This window comes from Crassostrea angulata, chromosome 2 (assembly GCF_025612915.1).
Source record: "Crassostrea angulata isolate pt1a10 chromosome 2, ASM2561291v2, whole genome shotgun sequence".
Taxonomy (NCBI): domain Eukaryota; kingdom Metazoa; phylum Mollusca; class Bivalvia; order Ostreida; family Ostreidae; genus Magallana; species Magallana angulata.
The window spans coordinates 36,955,421-36,967,652 of record NC_069112.1 but is presented as its reverse complement, the minus strand read 5'-3'; the positions used below and the strand labels follow the sequence as shown (position 1 = coordinate 36,967,652).

Here is a 12,232-nt window from a genome sequence, read left to right as displayed (position 1 = left end):
CTCCTTCTGTATCCCGTGTTGCAAAATATATTAATGGTTGCTGGAATTTATTTTTCTTAATCTTATATGAAGCAAAATTATCATCATTACAAACCTTACCTATAGGAATAGAGATATATCATGCGCCATCAATTCCGGGTATGTCGAATTAGTAAACGAAAATTATTTTATAATAAAGGCGTTTTCTTTTATTCCTACAAATGCATTAAATCAGTAAAACATAGGCATACCTGATTTAATATCAGTATGTAATGTAATAAGCGTACTACATATTATGTACGGATCTAGTGAGGGGGGTGGGGGGTTCCGTCTGGTGAATAACCCCTAAAACGTAAACGTACGCTTGTCGTAAGTTTAAAGTGTACTCGTGGACGTACGACTTATTGTGAATAGATCCCCAGAATTGCTCATACGTGGATCTGACCCATGATTACAATATGTTCTTAATCGGGATAGGAGTCTTACAACAGGGGGTGAAAACATGAAATATATTAAAGGATTCAAACAACTATTAACAAGCAATGAAAAATTAAACATTTCATGGACTAGGTTTAAACTTCTATTTAGAAGTGGTCTGTCTTTTAACACTGCAAAGTCGATTATGTAAAATAAAGGATATATTGTGCTTAGGAGATACATCACGATAATAATCCAAAACATGAACGACATCGAATTTGCTATTCTGGTTCGTCGAATCAAAGCTGTTTGGTTATACAGATAATACAGCTTTCGAACATTAAAAACAACTACAATAATAAATGGTAATCCACCAACATACAAAGCAAACCCAAGTGCATTCAAACCAAGCGTTTCGACAGATATTATGTTCTTTAAAAGTAGCACTATAACTGCTCCGTATCCGATGGAAACGATAATAGAGCTTATCCAAACGACACAGGACATCCACAAAATTGTTTTACAGGTCAATTTCAAACTTCGCAGGGGGTTTGTAATGAATACAAAACGTACATATGATACTAATACCATATGGAAAAATGCCGAGTGGATGAATAAAAAGGAGACTATATTATATATATTTTCATGATAATGATCATTAAAAAAAGATTTAAATGGATCAGGTAATATTCTAACATATTGCGTCACAGAGGCGAGCAGGTCAGACAATGCTAGGCATCCAATCATGAAGTAAGTCGGAGTGTGCAGCTGTTTAGAGAAAATAACAAAACACACGGTGAAAGAATTTCCAATAAATCCAATGCAGAAGAAAATTGATGCAGCAATAACAACATATGTATTCGCCATTTTACCGCGTTTTGTCCCGATGCACAATTTCATTAAAATGAATATCGATTTTTTTTTCCGTTTAAACTATTTGTGCACTGTTGCTACTACTGGTAAATAAGTTGTCTACGTCGTCGTCTGTAAATTAAAAATGAAAGTTAATTTTATTCATTAATTTTTATCAAGACATAATATATTGTAATATAAATATGATTGATAACAGATGAAAAATAACATTTCACCTATTTAACATTTGACCAATATAAGTTGCACCTTGAACTTCAATTGTAAATTTAAAAAAACAATGTAACTAAAGATATGAATATACCGACTCACTGTTATATTCTGCTGAAACCTTTATCAATTTATATGACCAGGACCCAACGTCATTAAAATTATTTTGCCACTTTAAAAACAAAAGTACAGTAATATAAGGTTAATACTCAGACTTGAGGGTGGTTATTGACAGGAGTGGGGATGTTGTGGGTTATTATAGCAGGGCTAGTATCCTTTATATTGGTCATTCTCAAAAAATGTCTGTTTTTTCTGTCTTTTAACTGGAAAAGGATAACATTTCTGCCAGTGATGTTGCAGATTATACTATAATAAGTCAACCCTAAAATAATTTATCTTGGCGTTTTGAAAGAAATACTGCATGTAGTCTGATTAAATTCTAACAGGCAAGTCATGTCACAATAACAAAATGTGTTTGGAGCTTACTTAAAACAGACACACAGAAATAAAATCGGTGTAAAAATGGCCCAATTCTTTATTTCGTATTAATTTAATACATCTTTAGAGTAATGCAATCATTATTCAACCCTTATGTCTTTAGTCAATTATTTTTATTGTCCGAATAAAATAAAGGTAAAGGTATGTCCTATTAGTTCTCGTCACTTCTGTTACCAAAATGAAAATACAAAAATAACAGTTAATCGCCCGTTCCTGGAACTCTTCCAATAACCCTCAATGTTACATCATTTCCTAATGTCTCAAATTCTGAAGCGCCATGATTTTGATGAAGAAAACAGACAAAAAGGTGGGTAAGTTTGTCTCACTGGAGGTGTATGATATACATATGTCCTATATGCTACCTTCTTTATATTCATACTATTGTTTATTTCCTTTATTTGACTCAACAAAAATATGAATTAGGATTCACATAAAAGATTTCAATCTAATGATGTCACCAGAAGAGGCTATTATATTAGATCAGGGGTGTTTATATCAAATATGTCCATCCTGTTACTGTCACTCATGTTACAGTCGGTTCAAGCATATCTTTTACAACATATACCATAGCATAGCATAGCATTGAAATCTCATAGCATAGCATTGGAATCTCATACCATAGCATACAATCTCATAGAATCGCATTCGTTATATCATATCATAGCATACCATAGCATAGCATACAACATTATTTTAACTCGGTTTTAAATGTTTTTATTTGAAAAAATAAATGTTCACATAATAGATTTTTGGTAAACTTTGGCTTATTATCATTTTACTTCTAAAAGTGTGGAACTCTCCTGTGTATGGAGGCGTTTTTGTTCAAATATCATAGCATACCATAGCATAGCATAGCATACGAAATCATTAAGCCCTTCATTTCAATTTCTCATAGCATAGCATACAAATCTCATAGCATACAATTAAAACCGCATACCATAGCATAGCATAAAATTGTAAAAGATATGCATGAAATGACTGTACCAGTAAATTTGTAACAGTAGTTACATATTAAGTAACAGGACGGAAAGTTGAGACTTTAATATGAAAACACTTTTTTATGTCCAACAAAAATATTAATTAAGTTTTGAAAGTTTAATTTGTAAGTTATTAAAGCATGTAAATTTTGTTGTTATATGCTGGAATTTGAACTATTTCCTATGAAAATGTACTTTTGGTAACAGTGTATACGAAGAATGCAACATAGTGGACAAACTACTCAACAAACGTGACAGCGATGCATCTTTCAGAATTTTAAAATATATCCATATATTTATAATGATAGTTCTAAAAATTTGTAACAAGGTAAAGTCCTTAAAATATTTATAAATTGATCCACATTTCAAAACTATTAAACACGTTTTGGTAACAGAGTGGACAAATACGATAACATACCTCAGAAATTAAATACAACTGTCTGTCTGTCTGTCTGTCTGTCTCTCTCTCAGGAAGAAATTCATTTGAATTTATTTTGCTGACTTAATCGGCAGCTGCAAAAGCAAAGACACTACAGGGAGAGGAGAGAAAATTCACTGCTGTGTGCAGAATACTTTGAAAAAGAAAAAGAAACTAAATATCGTTACGAGTAACGAGTAATTCTTCCGTCCGATTTGTTTTATATGATACGATGTAATACCGATACTCTCTGCCAAATCTGAGATCCTGTTGAAACTAGGTTTTTTGTCTCGGGACCGAAAACCGACGAACGAAAATGATTAATGAAAATAAAAGCTGGTATTTCTTGTACATTTGCCTACTGTACATCATTGTTTATCAGGCTAGATGAAACACAAAAGAAAGTCTGTTAAAAACATGAATTGTTTTTTAACCCTTCCGTAAGTACCGAAAGTAACGGTAGACAAAAAAAAAAAAACAACAAAAACCGTTAAACACATCTTCAATCAATTGACTATCATTCATAAAAGTTTCGTGTCTCAATCACTTACAGTGACTAAAATCTCGCTGGTATCAAATTTGTAAAAAGGAAAGCTACTTAAGATATTTGATATATTTCATCGGAAGTAGAATATTTTTGCTTATTTTACATTGTATAGTTAACATAAATAGGATTTTTACTGATATATTCATTCCATGTAAACTAAATACAATACGAAAATAATGATGATTTTTAGGTGCTTCCGGTGACCACCGGAAGTTACGACGTATCAAACAAAATAATGTAAACACAGATACATACTTAGGGCTATCATCCAACAAAGTTTGGTTGTTTAGGTCGTCACCGTTTTTGAGATATCGTGTAGTCAATTCTTTGTTTCTTGACAGGAAACGGACAAACAGAAATGCTCAGTGAAAATGAAAGTTAGCATTTCTTGAACATTAGACAACTTTACTTTTATTGTTTATCAATTTTACTAAAATTGTCAAAGAAAAACAGTTAAACTTTCAAACAACTTGATTTGTTTGAACCCTTCCGGTGAGGATCGGAGGTGACGGTGACAAAATGAAAGCAATTAAACGCATTTTCTATCAAATGTCTATCTTCCATGTAAGTTTCGTGTCCTGATCATTTGCACTTTCTGAGATCTCGTGGGTAAAACATTTGTTAAAAAAAGGCTGTATGGGATAATTAAGATGTCTCACCGGAATTAGAATATTTTGTTTATTTAATATCGGATATACGACATATGTTAGGATTAATATTTATATTTCAATTCTATGTGAAATAAATTAAAGGCGAAACAAAAATTGAAGTGCTTACGGTGACGACCGGAAGTTATGAGGAACAAAACAATATAGTTTAAAGACATCTATAACTATAGGTCTATAATCCTACAAAGTCTGAATGCTCAAATCCTAATCATTTTAAGGATTTCGATGTCACAAGCTTTTTGTCGCGGGACAGGAAACGGATGACAGGAAATGAATTTTGGAACAAATGAAAGAAACTCCTCGAGATATTTTTTTTCCCTATCATTCCTGCAAATTTTATGAAAATCTATCGCGCCATCTCTGAGAAATTTTGTGGACAAAAAAGGGGAAAAGAAATCAAAATTCGTACCCAATTTTTTAGCCATCGCGAGCTCTAGAGAATGGCGCCACTGGCGTAAAAAAGCAATAGCACAACTTCAGACCATGGTCTACATGACCTATCCTAAAAATTTCATATTCATATCTCTTATACTTGTCGAGATCAAGTGAATCGTAAAATATACAAAATCAGTGATAAATCGGTGCTGGAATTGACGACGGCAAAAATATTAAAAACAAAATAAATTCAGATCACTTTCGATCATCTGTAAAAACATGGTTGAAACCGGTTGGATAGTTTCCGAGAAATCGCGTGCAAAATATTTGTGGGAAAAAATAATAACTAGATATTATCTCGTTACGAGTAACAAGTAGGTCTTCCGTCTGATTTTGTTAAAATGATAGATGAAATACCGATACAATTTCAGAATTACCCCCCCCCCTTTTCACTTTCAGATAATGAAAAAAAATCCCTAAATACGTCATCAATGGGCAAGGCAATTTTTTTTTCACACGGATATTGTTATGATCAACAACTTTGCTTCTATAATGTATTACAAAATCTTGATCGGTTTTAAGTTATTTGTAATCGACTTTACGAGTGTCTTGGTCCCTAGAAAAAGGACCAGCCCCTTATTACTGATTTTATACGAAAGGTCTCGCAAATACTAATTTTTTTTGTTTTTACTTCTATCTAAAATGTTGTTCAATTTTGAGATAAAAATGATTGAATATTTTTGGGGCCAGCCCTGTAGATTCTTAATCGGGACAGACATCGGTGTTTCGATTGGTGGAATCGATAAGAATCATCAATGCAGACATTTTCTCTACTACAATGCTTAACAAAATATGTCTCCTTCTCTGGATATATTGCGTCAAAAGTTCAGGAATTTGTCCCTAAAAATCCCTAATAACGTCAAAATGACTGTGGCAATGAGTTTTTCAAACACATATTGTTACGATCAAAGACTTTGCTTCTATAATGCTTTTAAAAATCTTGATCGTTTTTAGGTTATTTGTAATAACCTTTACGAGTCTCTTGGCCCCTAATTAATGGGGTCAGCCCCTTTTTTGATTTCGTTGGAAAGAACTTATTATACTCTACCACTTTTGTTATATATGTCTTAACAAAATATCAACTGATAAAAAGATACAGATCAAAACGTATGACAGTTTTGATTCAAAATACGAACCCATCTTTTTTAGGGCATTGGAGAGCTCCAAGAATTGGCGCCACTGGCGTTAAACAAATACAATAGGCTCAACTTTAAACTATGGTCTATTTATCCTGAAAATTTCGTAATCATATTTCTAATTGTTTTCGAGTTTTGTGTGCACAAAATGAGTTGTGAAAAATTACAAAATCACCGATAAATCGGTACCGGAAGTGATGACGTCAAAAATTTCAAAAACATAAAAGAATAAGATCATGTCTAATCATCTGTGGTAAAAGAAAACGTTGAGATCAATTGGATAGTTTTCGAGAAATCGCGTGCACAAAATTTGGGTGAAAAAGAATAAACAGTTTGAAAACAACAAGGTCTTTCGCTGGAAACGGAAAACCTTAATTATAATAAACAGTACGAAAACAATAATGTCATAGCTTTGCATTGACTACATTAGCTCAAACATAATAATATGTTGATAAATAAGGGATGGTACATCGACTTAATTTTGATTTCTGGTTTAAAAAATCAATCCTAAACCTAAATTGAAAATGTCTATGTACAAGTTAATGAAAAATAGACGCATAATAAACAGATTACATGTTACATATAAATGTATTGTAGTGAACTTATTAAAAACGAAAGGTTACATATAGGCTTTTCCAGTTTTCTAGACTTCTTTTTTCTTGAAGCGGGGTCACATATTCTTTGAATTACATGTATCTTGTTGAAAACTCTGATTATGAAAAAAAAGCATCACTGATATATTGATTTCTTCTGGTTCATACACACATACAGCCTCGAATTTTTTAAACACATCGTTATTTTGTAATGATGATTAATTGATACACGTATACTTTAAAATCCTATCGACTATAAGAATATTTTTTTTAACAATTGAATAAATGTAACAAATGTAACAAAGTAAAATATAATATAATATAATATTAAAAGGTCTTAGACAAGCACGTAGCATCTTTTTTTAAAGTAGGGGGGGGGGGCAGACTCATCCAAAAAAAAACAAACCACTAGGGAAATTTAAAGTTTCCAAAAATTTTCAAAATCTTAATCCGGGGGGGGGGGGGGGGCATTAAAATTTTGGTCATCTTTTTAAATTGTGCATGTAAACCATTTTATTACATTTTAAACATTAAAAAAGACTAAAATTCTGATCTAAAATCGTGTGTATGTCCGTATGCAGACCTTTACCTTTCTAATCTTTCGTTTAAAGAAGCTTTCAAAGTTGTGAAGTTGTAAGTGAAAAAAAACTGCATCAAATAATGGTCCATATTGAAACTTGCATGGTCGATTAAACTTATTAAATGACTCATAACTATCTTCAAATAAAAGAGTGATTTTGATTTTCAGGATGCTACGGCAAGTGTAAGGTTTAAGACTCAATTCGTGTAGTATTTTTTTCTAACATCCAGATAATCCTTTCATTGCAGTTATCTGCATTTTAATTGAGTTATTTTATTCATTAGCAGTAAATGTTATATCATGAAATAAATATTTCATCTTAAAAAACGTGTTGTTGAAAATGAAATTCTAATTTATTTTTTTCATTGCATTTCCCCTAATCTATTTCGATTGGTCTTCAAGGAATTGTATAATGAATTAAAAATGAATATTTGATAGTCAAACAATTTCAGAAAATTCTGAACAAAACTTGAATGGGCCATTTTCACGTTTTTGGTTAAAATTTATTAATATTATTATTTTTTTTTTTTTACTGTTTACAATGATTCAGTAAGGTGTTTAAAGAAACCTTGTAGTCGTCTCAAATTTGACTGTCGTATATAAGCAAGATACAGAGCTCACAGTTCTGTGTTATGTTAACAAAGCTCGGCTCATATTTTTGTTTTGTTTTGCAATTAGAGGAACAACAATGGCACACGCCTTTTTTACTTAACAAATAATTATTAGCTCTGTATCTTGCATGTTACTTTACGGCTGACTCTCAAACTTTGGTGTATCTTTAGAAATAGATTTCTAAAGTATTGTAAACAATAAAAAAAAAGAAAAAAAATCCTAACCATGCCCCTTTAAAGCAAACCTCTAATAATTTTGATATACATGGAATGTTCATTAATAAAATCATTGCTTTATAAAGACAAACACATACATGTTAGCAAAATGTGAGATGTATTTTGATTTATGTACACGTAATGGTTAATAGTCAATAAAGAAATGTGATAGCTTCATTTACCATTCAGGGACATTATGACTTATTTATGAGTTATTTAATTTTATTGATATACAGGGAATGGTTGTTTATGAAATAATGTTTTATACAAAAAACAAACTGTTTTACTAAAGATTTAGAGAAATATTTTACTACAATTTTTTCAACCGGTTACTAAGGTTGAAATGAAGGCATTATGCAAAACAAGTGGGTTAATATTAAGGTGGCTCATTACACCTTGAAATATTTTCAAATCAGCAGAAAATTACCTGGTTATGATAAATATCATAATGGATAAAAAGATATTTAAGTCATATAGAAATGTGCAATATTTGATGAAAAATTACATCTGATTGAATTTGATTGTACAGTAGGAATATTTATGAATTTAAGAAGAACCAAAAATTTGTTTCAAATTATTTCGATCGCTCGCCCATTTACATAAATTCTCCACCGCCTTTCATGTACTACTTCATCATTTCATATTGGCAGCGCTGAATATCATATATATGAAATACAAACATTTCCTAGTCTTCATTGTCTCTTCTGTGGTTTATTTTGGCCAAATTTTGAATTTAATTCAAAACTCAAAATGCGAACATACTTCTATTTTTTATATCACTATAAGACTATCATGAATATCCCTTCTTGATTTATAAATTGGGGTGATCATAAAAAACCAAAAACCAGAAAGGTCGAAGAAAATGCAGTTGACCTTCATCGATTTTATTTACGTCATCCCATGAAAACTCAGGAGCGGATCTGTAACTGAATATAGTAATACCCTATTATAAACACCATAATATAATGTATCTTTACAGAGCACAATTTGATAAAGACCAGTATGGAATACATTCTAACAACGTTCGCCATGCGGACAAGTACAAGTAAATTCGCTCTAAACAAACTAACAGTACTTGATTGTCTTTTTTCTAGAGGTAAAGAATTCCAGTTCATCGGCATTTCATCCTAACTCGGTATGACTTATCCGTGCTGTCAAATTTAAGTCTTTGAGGTACGGTCTACATATAATTTGATACACAATATAAGGCCAAGTTCAAATAATAAGGTGAAATGAACTCCATCTCAATATCATCTACATTTGTTCCAAGATTAAGGTCTGAATAAGAGAATAATACTTACAGCTATGATTTCAAAATGTTCGCATTGTGTAGTGGCATTGGTTTGCGTGTCCACTGCGGAATCGACAAGTGTACCGTCAAGAAGGCAAAGGTCGAAAGCGTTACAAAGTACATCCATGGCACAATGCAATGCACATCCTACAATAGACTACAATAAATTTGATTTCCAGGGTATGGACAGCAAAAACACTTTGATCTGTAGTTTTCAAAACATAGCCTCGTTTAATGAAGAATTGTTCAGAAGAATGTACTATCATAAAACCATGTAAATGAAAGACCGCTGCCCAGGAATTCATTTTAGATTCTTTTCATTGTTTTAGGTCTTTTATACATAACCACGTTTCAACTATATTCTGAGTTAAACTTTGATCATATCCCGAAGTACATTCCTTTATCCTTCAGGACCAATCAGTCAGTAAATGTTTGCCCTATTCACATTGATATGTTTAAATATTGACATTTTTCAAGTGCCTTTTTCTGTGATAACATCACGATTCAAATTTATAACGTATACTGTTGGACGCAATGGGACATAATAATTATAGGAAAAATCGATAACGTAAAAATGTCAACCTTATATCACTTAGTCGTACATTTGTTTAGAATTAAACAAGTAATAGCTTTCCAAAAAGCTTGCCTGACTAATTGAAGCATGCATGTATCAATTAGGCTATCTTATCAGTGATGAATTTTAATTTTCGCTGCTGATCATAGATTTATAAACGAAACGTGCAAATTTAAGACGAAATGTCAGTTTTTTTTTCGATCTAGAACATGTACATATATACTAGTATCGCATAAAAATCCAATTGTTTTATTATTTTTTTTAAAGGAATGTACACATAACATATAAATGCAGCTTGAAAGCTGGAGATTAAATAGTGATTTTTTTAAAAATTGTATTTGTTATATTAACCATATAAAAATGAAAGGGTATACAAACACGTTTTGTTTTTGAATGTGTGTGGGGAAGCTTCATCAAAATCATCTTGACAAGCAATTAAAAAAGGGTGAATTCTCAAATTCATGAAAAAACCTAACTTTAACTTCAATTTAATTTCTTATTTGCAATTTCATTTATTACATGCTCCTACAAAAGTGAAAGGGGGGAAAATCTATGATATTTAAATGTATTATATAAAAGTAAAGAAAAGTGCCTGCTGCAAAAAAAGTGGGGAGGGGGAAAGCAGTCCCATACCCCCATCCCAACCCCCGATGCTACGTGCCTGTGATATTTACAGAGCACGGTGTGCTCTGTGGTATTCGCATGACCCCAACGGACTCGTCCACTAATCGGCGCGCAAAAACTATGAATGAGACATTATGGTGCGAAGTCCTGCTTGATGAACTCATCCATTGGCAGAGATCCAGGGGGGGGGGGGGGGGGGCGTCAGATGAATTTTCGACATTTGTTTTGTAACAGCTACATCCATGTATATTATACTTTGGATCGGGTGTTTTGGAAGAGATCTATCGAATTATTAAACACACTTGATTAGTAGTTGTTAAATGTAGTAATGTACATTTAGTAAGACCAGCGAGTTATAATCCCTTTTCAAGATTAATGAAATCGCCCAACTAAACGAAAATCGGGTCACAACCCGCTTTGGTGATTAAGTTCCTCCAGTAATTATTCTTGCTGTATAAATATATATTTGTTTTAATCCAGACTGATAAAACACTTGTAATAATGATAATCCAACACCAATTATTTTTTACATTGAATCGTAATAGGCAATATGTCACAACTTGTTGCGAGGACCCTCTCCCCCTTTTTCACCGTTCTAATATGGTGGAGTGCTGATCTATTTTTAAATCAGGATTGCACACGTGCATTGCATGGTGTGCATCCCTTTTACTTGAACACTCTTTCTTGATGTTGTTATATTACATGCAATATAACGTTTCCATCAATTGTGAAGGTAAATGCTGACACCTTAAACATGCATCGGTTAATCTTTTTCGTAAAAAATGATATTGCTTGATCCCATTGTCTGCACTGTTTCGGAGAATGTAACTTTTAAACCTGTGATATGCCTGACGTCATGACGTCAGGCAATAAATACATCTTTGTATATGTATTTATTTGATCAAGCATCGACTCTAGTTATTACCTTATGTCATTTTTATATTAGTTAGGTTGACTTCTTTTTCTCTGGAGTAGATTTTATATTATTGAAATTAAAGGCCAAAAAACCCCCTTAAAACTTCAAATCACAAATTATTGCATGCATGTACTAGTAATATGTAAAACCTAGTGAAACACAAAAGATACTAGTATAGGTTAATTTTTACATGAGATATACAATACTGTTCTCAAAATTGAACTTAAATTATTTGTATGAATTTGAAAATACAACACAATAAACAGACTAAAGGTAATTATTGACCTTTTTTTAAATTTTCACCCCCTATTACAATTCCTTAAAGGGGATCACAAATTCATTAAATGATTTAGTAGAAAACTGTGATTACGAAGAAGGCATCATTTTCTGGTTATATTTATACGATTTATCAAAAATGAAATACAGAAAACAAAACAAGTTTGGGGAATCGCCCAATGAAAAACAACTACACAGTATTTTATTTTAAGTTTTATTTGGCGATGATTGGCCATGGCTGCTTATAAATGTGGGAGCCAGGCATCAATTCTTGCCTTATAGGGTATCCCTAACAAACAAGCAAAGCAAAAGCTTGAGCCCTGGGAACAGATGCTCAACTGCTTGCTCACCTAGTCCATAATAAATATACAAATGCAAACAAGATATGTGAGCCAA

At 32.1% G+C, this 12,232-nt stretch overlaps 1 protein-coding gene across 1 annotated transcript; it reads right to left on the bottom strand.

Moving 5' to 3' along the window:
• Positions 1-354: 354 nt before the first annotated feature.
• LOC128170895 (P2Y purinoceptor 1-like) lies at positions 355-1,464 on the bottom strand. Its single transcript, XM_052836652.1, has one exon. The coding sequence runs from the start codon at positions 1,294-1,296 to the stop codon at positions 355-357; it is 942 nt and encodes a 313-aa protein (XP_052692612.1). The 5' UTR covers positions 1,297-1,464.
• Positions 1,465-12,232: the final 10,768 nt, after the last annotated feature.